General features: G+C 46.2%; 1 protein-coding gene across 4 annotated transcripts in view; it reads right to left on the bottom strand.

Annotated features, from left to right (window-relative positions):
* Positions 1-10495, bottom strand: part of ksr1a (kinase suppressor of ras 1a) — a 30521-nt gene extending 20026 nt beyond the window's left edge. Inside the window, exons 1-2 of one of the 4 annotated variants that reach the window (XM_035625447.2) lie at positions 9940-10495; positions 726-866 (exon numbers count right to left, since the gene is read on the bottom strand). In XM_035625447.2, the coding sequence (XP_035481340.2) occupies positions 726-866; positions 9940-10158 (360 nt within the window). In that variant the 5' untranslated portion in view covers positions 10159-10495. Of the gene's footprint in view, positions 1-725; positions 867-2025; positions 3100-9939 lie in introns of those variants that run through there. The other 3 variants (XM_047327593.1, XM_047327595.1, XM_047327602.1) reach the window with 3 other exon arrangements.
* Between the last annotated feature and the right edge of the window lie 4741 nt (positions 10496-15236).

Genomic DNA, 15236 nt, shown 5'->3' with positions numbered 1-15236 from the left:
TTGCTGTCATGGATTGACTCTGAACTGAGGCTAATCGGGTTCCTCTCTAACCCATACAATACCACCAAAGACAACAGATGATCTGCATTCATCACTTGATGGTCTCCTTAACATTGCTGCACAGCTGCGCTCCTCCATTTTATATCTGCAGCGCTGCGAAATCAAACCTTTTAACATTCAGTGATCTTCAGCGTTCATGTTTAGTGTTCAACGTGGAGATTTCGGTGAAATCGTATGTTCCCAATAACTGGAGGACTCTTGAGTGCCTCAGACGCTAAATATAGTTTGTAGTTAATAGTTTAGCAGATCAATTCACATCTGGAGAATAGATTACCGTCCACTGAGCTCACACACTCTCCAGTCGCACAAACATGACATAAGGTTATAAATGGCAGTGGGCTGGGAACTGCATGGGGTTTGTTTAAAGAAGGACAAGTATGTCTTGTCTAAGTGACAGTGTGCAGTCACTTTGCCTGCCATGTTAGTCTCGTGGTACACGTTTGGTTTATTGCCGTGAAAATTCATGCATGGGAAAAAAAAAGGCTTTCAAAATCAGTTCATGATCACATTTGTGGCCACGGGCTGCAGCCTAAGTATCATGATCATAAACATAACCAAGCTTGTCTTTTGAGGGACTGAGGACACATACTGAACACCGATAAGTACGGTGGTCGCCCGCGGCCGCAGAGAGGAGCGAGGAACTCGCGGATGACAACGTGACCTACCTCGATGAGCTCCGGTCGCAGGTTGATGGTGCGCAGCCAATCCCGTAGGTGTGGGTAGCTGTCCAGGGGCTCGGGCCTCTCCGTCTCCGGCACTTTCTGCTTGCACTGCAGCTGCTTACAGATGTATTTCATCAGCTTCACCTGCAGGGAGCAACAGAGAACACAAGCGCGGATGGGAGGGGCAGGTTAGAAAAGGGGAGACTCGCAGCGTGCTACAGCGGCTAAAAGGGGCAAAGGGCCTTCGCAGAGGAGGAGATCTGTCACACCTCCGTGTTGTTGGCAGGTGGAATTGTTTCTTTCAAATGGCCTCGGAGAGGTGACATAAATCAGGCAGTGTATGCACATCATCGTTACTGCAATACCATGTATGATTCAAGATTTTCTAACACAAATCTCTGGTGACTGTGGTTTCGAAAAAGAGCGACATCCAATCGTCACCTCATCTCGATTCAGTACAATAAGGACTAAGCTCGTGCAAACGACTGGGTTTTTTTTTTCATCCTGAACTCAGTGCACCTGCAGTAATGACTCCAGTGTTTGTTTAACCCGATTTCCCAGTGTCCCCAGCGCACGGGGCTGTTAATTAGATATAAAACAGCTTATTATTGCACGGAGGAAAAATGAGCTGGTCATCTAATGAGAGCATCTGTTTTGCTGGTACAGGGAAACGCGGAAGCGTGGTATATTTCGAGAATAGACGACTTCACTTGCATAAAATCCACCACAGTGAGTACGGCATGAAACACGTCTCAGCTTGAGAAGTTGTGGACATGACACATGCAAAAAAATGGTCGAGGACAAAGCTTCCTTCCCTCCACTCATATCTCCTGCTCCTCCTCCTCCTCCTCCTCCTCCTCCTCCTCCTCCTCCAGCGAGCATCCCCAGCATTTTCACACTCTGGTGGTTCTGCTAATGAAGCAGGGGAGTGACTGGGAAGAGGCGAGAGCAGGAGAACAAAACAAAAGCTCGCCTGCTGAGGGCAGTAGCTTTATGACGCCCTGGCGAGACCTTTGCTGTGCGGTAGTGCCTCATGACATGGGACACACCATTTAACAAGACTGGAAACGTCCTAAGCCCTGTGCTGTGCACGAGAGCCAGACTCACCAAAGCCTTTACTCTGCCCCATGTATATGATAACACTGGATCCTCTTACGTTTTGTCTCAAAACACCCAAAGTCTCAAGAAATTACATAATAAGGTGTGAGATTATTCAAACCCTCTCCAAGCCAACGACAAGTGCATTGGTCCTGTGAGTAAGTATTACAGCGAACACCGTGGTGTTGGTTTGCAAGCGGCTCACCTTGTGCGGCTCAGCGCGGGCCCTATAGTGTGTCTCCTTATCTCATGGTCTATCTGCGAGGGTCCATTACAGGCAGGCGGCACCTTCAGATGAGCCGTGCAACACCGGCAAGCTGTTGACCCGCCACGCGCACACACACACACACACACACACACAGACACACACCTCTCGAGTGGCTGAGCGACAATGGGGAGCGGCGTCCTTTCTCCGCTCATTCAACTTTTTTTCCGTGGCACACCGGCTCGGAGACTAACACGGCCAAGGCAGTCTCAGAAAAGTGTGGCCTTGGGGATGTAAAAAAGAAGAAGAAGAAAAAGAGGCCGATTGGCGGCAGCCGACAGAAGCAGCTGCACTGTGCGCCGGAGCGATGAAAGGGAGAGAAAAATAAGAGCAGGGAAACGAGGTAAATGCTCTCTGTGTTTTTCATCCTGTTCTGCAGTTACTCGTCAATAATCAGCCGTACTGAGGAGGGAAAAAAGAGAACAGCACGCAACGCTGAATGTGAATGATCAAAATGATTTCAGGACTTGCAAGTGATGAGTGAAAAAAAAAACAACCACACATACATATATTATGCACAAATGTAAACTTCCTGACATTACAAGTCAATGCCTTAACAACCAGCTTGTCAAATTAGATACAAGTCAAACATTTTGATGGTATATTTATCTGGGGCACTGGTATCTGTGGAGTTTGAGCCTCTGTTTGGCTGCATGCATTTGACCTTTGAGGCAAGTCTGTAAGAGCAGCTCCTTCTGCGGCTGGAGGGGAGGGACACACAGCCCCCCCCCCCCTTTGGGCTGGAAACACGTATGTCCATGAACACACGTGCAAATATACAAGTGGACAAGCACATGAGAGACCGAACACTGCTAGGTTGTTATAAATTTCCTATCCGCTACAAATCTAAACCTGAACTACAGAGCTTCACAGATCATCCAGCTCCCCCCGGTCTGTATTCAACATGATTTGGCATGGCCAACAGTGAAAGCCTCGCACTCGACGTGGCTAATGAGCTAGCCTCCTGCTCCACCCCCCTGTACACTAGTGCAGTGCCGTGACGTCAGGTTACCTAGCAACCCCTCTTCTGAGTCGTCAGCAACATTTCAGTGGGACTTCCCATACGTGTGAAACAAACACGGCACTCGTGACAAAATGCATCTCAACACACAAATGTCACTGTGTAGGCCCCCCCCCCCCCCCCCCATGGTAGCTTCAAAAACATTACCAATATTTTTATCCCCCCCCCCCCCGACACACACACCAAATCCTCACTGAAATAAATAATGTGCGTATTTGTGCAGGGAGCATGGTCCTGCACATGAAAGAGTGGAGAAAGCAGCGTTTGTGCATGAGGGACTGGAGGTGGAGGGAGGGGGAGGGAGGAGAAATGGTGCCCGAGCCCACCTGTAAGCAGAGCTAAAGAACGCCATGGCAACGGCCAAATGCTGCAAAGGACATGAGTGACAATCGGTTTGTCGGCTACCAGAGAGGGAGAGGGAGAGGCGTCCCAGCAGCGGCCCTGCCTGACACAGCAGACTCGGCGAGCAGATCCCACTGCTCCAATTGTATCCTCCAGGCTCTTGCTGACACAGCCACTCCGGCGCACCTGCCATATCTAAGAACTGAGGGGTGACGCTGCGTCCCTGAAAATGATATTTGCTCAGGAAGGTGAGCTCATTTCTCTCGAGCTAAAAATGCACATGCTTCCTGTTACCAGAGCAGACTCTCGATGAATACCAACCCTGCTTAATCACTGAGACTAACAACTATGTATCTTTTTTGGTTCCAAGCTAAAATATTCAACATTCAACATTAAAAAGCTAATCTGCGAAACCTATGTGTACAGGATATGATCTATATCAGTGACACAAAGACAGGTTGCAGCCTGCAGGCTCCTCTGTCTTCACATGTGGCACAGTCGCCGTCAGCACACAACATTGAATGTGACAGTAATAAACTGACGCACTGGAGCCGAGGCATGATGCAAATCTAATGCAAATGTTAATATTAACTTTATGGGCCACATTTTATAAATGATCGTGCTGTTGAACCATGGCGAGCACAGATGGATGTTTTAATGGCTGACGCATGATTTCGTCTGCACATGAAAAATTATGACAGTGTCACAAGACTAAAGAAACACAATAGGAGCAGGCGGTGCCCAGTTATGCAGAGGTCAGGTCACGTTGACTTTTATTTATTTCTTTTTTTTTTAAAGGTGGATATACATTGTTGACAGTCCCAGACAATGGCCTGCTGCCCCTCCTCCACCATCGTTATCGCCAGTGTGAGCTGACCCCTAACACTGGGCTGGGTTTGGGTTAGGGGGGGCGAGGAGGTGATAGAGTGGCTCTCAACGCTCTCGGTCAGGGTTGTGCAAGGTTACTGTCTGTTCAAACCTTGACAGCCTACACTCTCAGACAGACAGACAGACAGACAGACAGACAGACAGACAGACCCTTAATGCGACGACTTGTCTGGCAGAAGACCATGAGTTCAATGGTGCCAATGTAAATATATCAAAAAAGATGTGTGGCTGCTGATTCTAGTAGAGAACAAACAAGTTAAAAATAAATGAATCCAAATTTAAAGGAGACATATCATGTTCATATTCAGGTTCATACTTTTAATTTGGGTCACCACTTGAAAAGGTTTGCATGCTCTAATGTTCACCAAAGGCATCATACTGCCCATTCCTGCAGCTCCTCTCTTCACCCTCTGTCTGAAAACGCCTGGATTTATTTTAGCCCCGCCCCCTCCCGATAAACCCCAGTCTACTCTGATTGGCCAGCTGGCCCAGTCTGTTGTGATTGGTCAAGCGATTTCAAAATGTGTAGGAAATGGCACCAGAAAATGGGAGATTCTCAGATGTGCAGTTGTCACAGTTGGACTCAAAAGAGTCCAACTGTGACATCACAGTCAGACAGAAATCTGAACCAGTTGTTCAGGGCCAGGCTGGAGGGTTTAGCCAGCTCACAAAAAAAAATGACAGGATGGTCTTTTTTCACAGTTTGTGGGGCTGGCAGGCTCCAAAGATACACACATTTATGTGCACAATCACTGAAAGGTCACCTTTAACGGTAAGGGACCTTCTTGTTCAAAAAGGCCATGTGCTAACTTCCTTAAAAGAAGTAGGGCAGACCTCAAAATGTACAGGATGTAATGCAACGTGTCCGCCTTAAGAGTAGATGAAGGCCCGCCGTGCCTACACTGTTCGACCATCCTGACTTCCACATCATGCGGTCCGTTCTTACCGACTAACACTGTAAGAAAAAAGAAAAGGAAATAGGGACATGGTCAGTGTTGCTACAGTCGCTGGAGTTGTGTTTCCTCTTTACTCTCATGTGAGCGACATTCTCTTCATTGTCTTCTCCTAGGACCCCGACACACACACACACACACACACACACACACACACACACACACACACACACACACACACACACACACACACACACACACACACACACACACACACACACACACACACACACACACACACACACACACACACACACACACACACAGAGAGAGAGAGAAAGAGCGAGAGAGAGCCGTTGTCATGTCATAAGAAGCCGCCCAGCGGATTGGCCAGCGATTCTCCCCTCCCCTTTCCTCCGTGCTCTCCCCGCTTGCACAGGCTCCTTGCGCGTCATTTCATTTTCTTATTTAACAACCAACCCTGAAAACGCGTAGGAAGAAAGACGTCTAAATATAGCTGCAGCCACAACAGCACCGCGCCACGAGCGCACGCAGCAAACTCTCTCCCTCCAACACCGTGAGGAGACGAAACAAGAGTGACGCTCAGCTGTTTGCCGGTCATTACAGAGGGGCACTGATTCGAGACAGAAGATGGTGGGCTGCGTTTGTGTGAACAGCAAACGTTTGACACGTGTTTAAGGATGTGCAAAACACAGCACTTTGGGTTCTACTGTTTTGGGGGACAGGAGGTGTCCGGATCACATCAACTGATTTGTATCTGGTTATACAATACCGTAGAGGGGCTGCTATCCACCGCAGGTGGATATGGAGAAAAAAAAGTCTAGAATACACAAAGAGCCGCAGTCAAAATTAACACGGAGGCAGCACGAGAGGCAGCCGAGACCGGGCTGAGTGGGATTAACGTGTGAAAAGTGAAGTACCAGTTAGCACTCCGTCTGAGAGGCCAGTATCATTATCCTCTCAGCGGCAGGGCTGAAAAAACACACAGTTCAAGTGGAATAATAAAGCTCGCTCTCGATGAAAGTATGAAGTGAGTTCAAGCCGCTCTTGATTGGCCCTCCAGTGCGGCATGGGAGCGATACCCGGTCGCACCGTGTGTGAAAGAACAGCTGCTCTGACCTCCCACAGTTCGCTCAAGAGTTGCCACATGAACCAAAGTGGCTCAAAGCGTTGGTGGGGATGCCACCCATCATGTCAGAATGATTTACACGGGACCACCTGGACGCTGATATGGGAGCTGCGAAACGAGCGCGCTGGCAAACTTTTTAGACCGTCGCAAACCTTCGAGGCCATTCCACACGTCTCACACCATCGAGACGCAGCAGAGAAAGCTTTTGGGGATATCTGGATTATAACGGTGCCCGGATCGACGACAAACTCCCACATCTGCTGACTTGAGACACGAGAGCGGTGTGAAATCTGAAGGAGGGATGAAGCGAGAAGTGAAAGTGCACACTTTCAAAACAGTGTGCCAGTAAAGACATAGGAAGTAAGTACTCAAGACAGCGCCCCGTGCCCTGCCAGCACCACTCGGAAGACCGGGCTTCTTAGCGATGATGAATATTTGATTCTAAGGATGAGCCTGATCAATGGTCAGCTGCTGATCTAATAATCAATGTTTTGTTATGCTTTGTACGAACTCGAACAGTAGAATGGTTGACAAGAAGAACGGCGAAAAAGGTGCTTTGGTTGAAAGTGCTTGACAAATGAAAAATGACCTTCTCTTTGGTCTCCTCACAGGGCGATCACAGGCCAAGGACAGCTACATAGCTGCAAACATGAAGCTGCGGTCTCGTCTTCATTTCTTAAACTTCAGTTTAAAATGTCACGTGGGTTTTAAAAATGTATAAAAATGTCACTGGTTTTCTACATAATAATTATTTTTCACAACAAGAACCTACTGGACTTAATCATTAACAATTTTCATAGTAGTTTGTCATACACTCAGCCTCTAACCGTGTCATTACAAGAAGTGGAGAATGAAGATGTTGATAAAGAATGATTTGGAAGTAAAACAGTATAAAATGTAACACGTCATAATAATACGACAAAAGTCAAAATGAATGAAAATAATTAAAGGGGACAACTGCAGCTAAAATAAAAAAGGCATAGATGCTGTACAGCCAGATCTATATTTCAGCTTCTCTCGCTTCAACAGAGCAGAGATACCACAAGAATAACAAACGGCGATACTATCAACTTAACACAACAAAAAAGCAACGAATGCTGATAAAGGCCTGCACAGCACAAATCACTGACTTTCTTCAAGTGCTGACACACACACAAAAAAAGATTAAATATAATAAATGTAACATCCAAGGCTCACGTTGAGTATGTGCTGTACACAAATGTTCCGGCTGTTCTGGAGCTCAATCTTCAACAGGGCGACGGATACTGAGCCCCTGCTTCAACCGCAGACGAGCAAAAGCCCATCTTGAGGTGGCCGGTGTTAGCTCCCGACTTTCAGGGATGCCCCCCATGACGACGGCCTGACGACCACAGGAAAGAGACCTCGGAGCAGCTGCGTGTGTGTGTGTGTGTGTGTGTGTGTGTGTGTGTGTGTGTGTGTGTGTGTGTGTGTGTGTGTGTGTGTGTGTGTGACCAGCACCGCCTGTCCATTGTCACGTAGAACGACGCCGGTGCAGAATGCATCTGCAACACAGCAGCACCTCAGGAAGTAACCCTGCCAGATCACATCCTATTCCATGCAGTGACGAGGTACGCGTGACAACAAATGAAGGGGCGGTAAAGCAGGTGGAGGAGGGCACGGCGTGAACTTCACTCGAAAACTATTCGAGCACACCACACACGTTTGAACCAGCCAAGGTTCGACATTTGATAGTTTTCCTTGAGAGAACGAGGATGTGACTAATTCCTCATCGACTGCAAACATGCAAACCGATCTGGTTTGGTTTCTATTGAAGTTAATACTTAATAATTTGGAATATAATACCAGGCTCCTTCTATTGAGCCTGTGAAAATGTGTTCCCACACAGCAGCTTGCCAACCTGCACCCGACTGCTGCCAGCCAGCTAAGAAGGGAGCTATACCAACTTATTTTGTAGCCTCTCATACAATCCAACTGGATATAAAGCTGCACCAAAAAAAAAAAAGAAAAGAAAAAAGCACAGGATCACTTTGTCCATCTCTTTCTACGGAGTGAAGAAGCAGTCCAGCCCTAGCCATTGCACCGTCGGCGGCGTTGACGTGACTGAAACTAAACGCTCGGGAGCTCTCTGGAACATTAGTTTTTGGGGGCGACGGCGCGATTGTTCGCCGGGGTGTTCGGTTGTACAGAAATAAAACAGACATGGATAATTGATGGCCCGCAGCCAATCAGGAGTGGAATATTCCTTTTATCCGAGGTATAACGCTTAAATAAACCATGAGCCAGGGAACCCATTTACCATTGTCTCTTCAGTGTCAGTACGTCTGCAGCCCCTTCACCACCCCCCCCCCATACAATAATTTTCCCGCTTGCAAGTTCACATTTGTGGGCTTTTGTCTACTCAAATATGAAACACACACACGCGCCCTCCTCATTGCATTGTTACTACAATATGAAGCCCTATACTTTCCATTAAAAGGATTCCTTCAGTCAATAACCCCATGAGTGGACGCATGAAGGTCTGAGCTAAACTGCCCCACCGTGAAAAGCACCATGTCATAATCCCTAGGATTGATATGAATTATGACTGTATTAAAAACACCACATAAAGCGTTTGTTAAAATATGCTAGGTATAACGGCTGAAAGGCTTTGAGGAGCACAAGACGCGTGTGTGTGTGTGTGTGTGTGTGTGTGTGTGAGCGCAAACCCTTTGCTGATGCAGGCACGTAACCGTGACATGACTCCTTCTATTGTACATGCCTAGTGCACTGCCGAGGCCCGACAAAGCGACGGCTCTGGCGCAAAGCAATGTCAAGTCATCCCCATCACGACGGAGGCTGAATCTGCATCCAGGTGCAGGAGGGGGGGAAGGCGAGCGCGTTCATGCACCGTGCACCGAGCCGACGGATGGGAACACATGGGGGAAGGAACACGACGTGCATTTCGCTTTGTGCTCGTCTCGCAGGCCTGCACACGCGCACACACACACACACACACACACACACACACACACACACGGAATCCATGTGCAGGGGAGACGTAAATAACGGCAGCATCAGATTATTCAATGTGTGCCATCAGGCCAGGGCGGCGATTCCGGCGCGCCGCACGTACGGTGGATCGTGAACTGTATCAGACAAATATTTGCACCTCTAGAGGAAGAGGTCACACACGCACGCACGCACGCACGCACACACACACACACACACACACACACACAGGGGCGCGCGCTAACAGCCTGGCTGCACGGAGACATATCCTGGAGAAAATGACTGGAGCGAATGCTCGGGTTGTCGGGTGCCATCGACCGACCCCGGAGCGGCGACGGAAACGTGCCCGGCTCGCTGACGCTCGGCCACGGGGACAGGGCGCACTCCCCCCCTCCCCTCCCCTCCCCTGTCTCCCCCCCCCTCCCCTCTCCTCCCGTCCCCTGCAGCCGACGCTCAGCCTGCTCCGAGGCGGACGTAGCGTTCAGGGGCTTCATGACTCCGCAATTTGACTTGAGACCGCTGTCTATCGCAGGACGGGGCTCTGGTGTGTGTGTGTGTGTGTGTGTGTGTGTGCGCGCAAAGCTCATTACCTCCAAAGTGCGTATCTCCTGCTGCGTGAGGTCGTTGGACGCGGCGCACTTGGTCCGCAGCCCTTGCAAGCTGGAGATGGAGATATCAATCATATTCTGGATGAGTTCGCATTGATGGAGTGCGGCCATCGCTGCGCCGCCGCCGCCGCCGCCGCCGTCCCTCTCCGGCTGCTCGTCGCTCTGGACCATCTTCCCACCGTTAACAGACACACTATCCATTCCTCAGCATCGGGCTCGGCTGGGGGGGCTGGAGTCAAGAGGCTAAGCTCAGATACGACACATGCAGCCCGTCGAGGCGACGCGCGGCCACCTATCGTGGAAGTTAGCTGACACCAAGATGTCCCCAGCTCCCGGCGCGGAGAGAATGAAAAACTCTGAGTATCTATCTATCTATATCTATATTTTTTAAAAACAAAACGAGATGCTCGACGGCAGCTGCAGGTCGCGGCGCGGTCCAGTCCAGCAGCGCTCGGTTCGTATTTCCAGTCCGTCCAGGCCACCGACGAGTCTCCGACAGTGGCTTTCACCGTCTGTCAGCTGTTGGGAACATCATGGCGCGCGGTGCAACATGGGAAATGGAGTCAACCGCCCATGCGCGTGCTCAGACTACAATTAGTAGACCGTGAACAAGGGTTATGGAACCTATGCCAACATAATAATAATAATCATAATAATAGTCATCATAATAATCAGAATCAGAATAATCAGAATAATAATCAGAATCAGAATTTTAAAAAAATTCACAGGTTGTGATGCGTGTGCAAATTTCCGGGCAGGTCAAAGCACGTTTAGTGCCTCAAATTAGCAATTTATTTGAAGAATAATAATAATAATAAATAACTCCTTCACTAATAACAATAATAATGGCAGCCTTCCACACTATGGGCCTTTTCCATAGTACAATTTGGCATGCTATAAAAAGGAAAAGCACATGTATGAATGATGACAATAACTATGGATGTAATTATACATATCACAGATATAATATAATTCAGTTTAGCTCCTTTGATGCAGAGCATTGTGTCATGGCTCAACGGGGCGCTTGAATGTATCTCCTGATGGTCGCCATCTTTAATAATAAAGGTAAAATGTCTGATGTGACCAGAGGACGTTTTTGGGCACTGAAGCCAAAGAGATGCGCCATAAGGTCCACAGGGATTAAATGCAGAGTTCAGTTACATACATTAGGCCACGTGGAGTCGATACTAAGTGAGCTACACCACAATTTGAAATTACATATTTTGATGTGGTACCATCTGACACTTATGAAATAAGTGCTTTTTTATTTTGTACTTCACATAAGCACAGTCTAGAAGTACAGCACGTCCCTGTTCCCAGCCCATCACTCAAAATCCATGACCACTTCAGATACTACAAATAAGGTGGTCAAATCCAAAAAGGTGAATTGATGTACCTTGTACCTGACTTATTTCCACACTAATGGCCAGAAGAGAGCAAGCGGCCAAAAATGCAGAAATCATTTGTTACTGCAAATTTCAAGAACAAGGTGCATCGTCTGTCCTCAAATCAGGACAGCGAGTGTCATCCATATGCATGAAGGTGGGAGGAGTGTGCCGGTTTCCACGACCGTTAAGCAACAGTATACGCACGCGGCTCATTGCTGCAATGAGGGTGCGATGTTCCTTCCTTTAATATACCCTGATTATACAATGGTATGTGAGTCACTTTTTCATGGAGCCATCCATCTGTCTATCTGTTTCTCCTCCGCTGATTGCCATACTGTATCTTACACGGGGAGGACATTGAGTCCAAACAGCAGCTTTGCAACGTGGCAGCACGCGGGAATTTAGGCAGTGCAGAGGCGAAAAGACCAAACAAAGCAATTGGAAACTTCATTTCAGGGTGATTTTTTTGGTGTACCACTGAATCAACTTCCGTTCAGCTCAAACCAGCAATACAACTTGCTCAGACTATACAATGAAGTCGGACGCTGGCGCAACATGGCATTTTAGGCCCATCTGACGTTGCAACATTCGAAACGAAAGAAAAGCAAAGCCAAGTTTCAGCCATAAACTCTCGACTCTGTACTGTATTAACAGCACAGATTTGATGGTGACATGCCAGATGGACATTGTGCAAATATCAGCTCTTCTCGGCTTTCAAATCGAAGTTACCAAGGGGCAACAGTGGGGACAGGGTAAAAAGACAAAGATACTAAATTCTGGTTGTTTTCACCTTTTCTAAGGCACACTCGGTCAAACTAATGTGACACTGTGGGGAAACTGCATTATGATTGCCTGAATATCACACTTAAAACACATATACGCACACACAAAACTTGAGGTAGATTGGTGTGTTATTGCTTTTTGTTCAGTGCGATGGAAGCGAATGCAGGAAACACGGCTGGGTGACACCTCGTGAAACCCTGCAATGTTACAGAATCATCTGTTGCATAAATGCACCATGATGACTCTTGCGATGCGATTGTGTTTGTGACTTTACTGCAAAAAGGTGAAATATGAGCACAAGAGACGCCACAATTCTCTCTGATAGCAAAAAGGAAACATCATGATTTTTTTTTTTTATCTCATGTGCAGAGGATTTCGTGGCAGTATCTCTGATCACTGATGAAAAACATTTCAATGCCTCACCATTTGGTTTTTTATTTGTTTTTTTGCTGCAGTTCTTGAACGAATCCTGAGGATTGTTGACTTCCTATCAATCATAGATAATGTGCATCATGCAGGTGATCAGAAAACAAACAAACAGTGGCACGGGCGATGGTCAGGCCGGCACACTTGCGAGCCTGCCGACAGGACTCACAGAGCTGAGGATGGCCTGATCCCTCCCCGACTTAAGCCGTTTAAACTGAAGTACTGTAGGACACTGAAGACACCACGCCTATAGCACGGAGCTCACAGCCTCAGATTAGAGTAGACATGCAGACAATCTCATTCCATCGTCTTTGGCGGCCAGGATTTCCACGGGGCCAACGTCTGGGGTCGGGGGGAGGTTGAGGCCGGTCGGGATCCTTTAGGACCCAGAGCCTTTGCCTCACCGTCTGCCCAGGGAGACCGCCACACATTTATTTTGAAAACAAGTCACTGCATAATACAAACCAATGCATATCTAGTGCACATTTATTCTATATTTTACAGTCATTTGTTTTTGTATATATGTTTCCGTATAGACTACACATTATGTTTACATACAAATATAATGAAAAGTAACTCTCGTATGACGGCAGAAAAACACAAAGTAGTTAATGGAATATTTAATTGGCAGTCTGTCTTTAATGAAATTATGGATTTATTTTTAAATAGATGCTTCCTACCTTTGTTAATTTATAGAAATGAAGGGAAAGGGGGAAATGTTGCTCCGACAAAGGGGTAAGTTAGGGAATGTATTTACCTTAAATAATGCATTTGATGTTAATATAACCAGTGCCTTTTTTTATTTTTATTTATACTTAAAAGCGACACTTTGCTCTATTTATTCACTACTGCTTCCATTTGCCTGTGACCACATTTATTTCTTATTTCTCTTCCTGCATGAGAAAAGCCATATGAAGTTGCATTATATTATATAAATATAATAATAATTATAATACATTTTTGAGTATGGGTTTCTCACATGGGACATGATGAATTCAGCATGAATACAATCATCTATGTTGCCTAATGTTCATAATAAACATATTCATCATACACAAATTTTAAAATGATGGGTTTTGTAAGACAGTGAATGAGAAAACAGAAAGGACAAACTCAACAAGTTAACAGAAAGTTTTTTCCATAAATGTTTGATTTCTACGTTGATTTTTAAAAAAACTGAAGCAACTAAACGTGTCATTCACTTGCAGATGAATATTTTAGATGACCTCTGCAGGTCACTTTTTATAGTTTTCATGTCCCTTTTTAAATACTAATTTCAGATTGTTGATGAAAATGTTTTAATCACGAGACGGTTTCAACCGAACATGACGTTCAGCTGCACCCTGGACATGTCGGCCCCTGGAGTCGTGCTGTCGGCTGATTTAGTGCTTGAAGGAGGGCATACTTATGTTTAAGTTTTAAGAAACATAATTTCTACATTTTCTACAAACTTGTCTTAGATGCAGTTTTTTCTCCACACCCACAGACACTGTGTGGGCTGTGGGAGATGAGGTGTCAATATATCATACCAGTTCTCCGTTCTCAAGGGCAGCACACAAACGAAAATGTGTTATGGCTATGTGTATGTGCTCATGGGTATGGGTGAGATGTGTTTGGGCTTGTGTGTATGTGTTGATATTTTATATCTTATTTTTTCTATGTTGCAAACTGGTTTGCTCCAACAGAGGTTAGTTGTATAACATGCAATGACAATAAAGTTCTATCTATCTATCCATCTATTCTATTCTTGTTACTTTATCTTCAACTTGTAAATCATAAATCTTTCCCCATTCCGTCATTATTCAGCTCACATGGTCTGTGAATGACTTAATTGCCTGCGGGGTTTCCCCCCAGTGCTATGTGAACGCACGCATAAAACGCTCTGAATCAAAGTTTTTAAAATCTAAGATTCCCTTCAGAGCTCCACTGCTCTAATTTGGACGTGTCTTTATTTTTAGGATTACGTCCATCGCCTGTTTGATATCATCGCACTAATATGAAAACAGGAAGTAAGACAGAGCAGGCCTACTGTGAACTCCAGATGAACTCTCCGCCCAGCAGAGTGGCCAAGTGAATTTTTTTTCTTAGCATGGCTGTCTTCCAACCTTTATTATTTCAACTGAATACGTTCAGCTGGAAAACAGAGATGGAAGACAGCATGGTGGGATATATGTATAGAGAGGAGAGAAAGCAATCGGTGGGCATCACTTCTTTAGGAGACATGAGCTGCAGCCCTGAACTTTTGAACACATGGAACTGGATTTTTAAAGCCGAAAAACCAATGTGGTGAATAGTCACTTGACGTCACTTGTTTTCTTACATTGAGGAAGGTCAGTATGGAGCTGCAACAGTTAATCGATGAAGCAATTAGTAATAGATTAGTAAATCAATGGCCGACTATTTTGATAATCGATTAATCGGTTCAAGATTCTCTGATTTCAGCTTCTTAAATGTGAATATGTTCTGGTTTCTTTGCTCCTCTATGACAGTAAACTAAATATCTTTGGTGTGGGGACAAAACCAAACATCACTTTGGGCTTTGGGAAAAAACGATTGAAATTTTTCACCATTTTATGAACCAAACAACTAATCGATTAATGGAGAAAACAATCAACAGATTAATCGATTATGAAAATCGATAGTTAGTTGCAGCCCTACTCGGTACCTTGAGGAGGATACAAT

This window comes from Scophthalmus maximus, chromosome 2 (assembly GCF_022379125.1).
Source record: "Scophthalmus maximus strain ysfricsl-2021 chromosome 2, ASM2237912v1, whole genome shotgun sequence".
Lineage (NCBI taxonomy): Eukaryota > Metazoa > Chordata > Actinopteri > Pleuronectiformes > Scophthalmidae > Scophthalmus > Scophthalmus maximus.
Note: the sequence above shows the minus strand (reverse complement) of the source record. Positions and strands in the feature narration are given on the sequence as shown.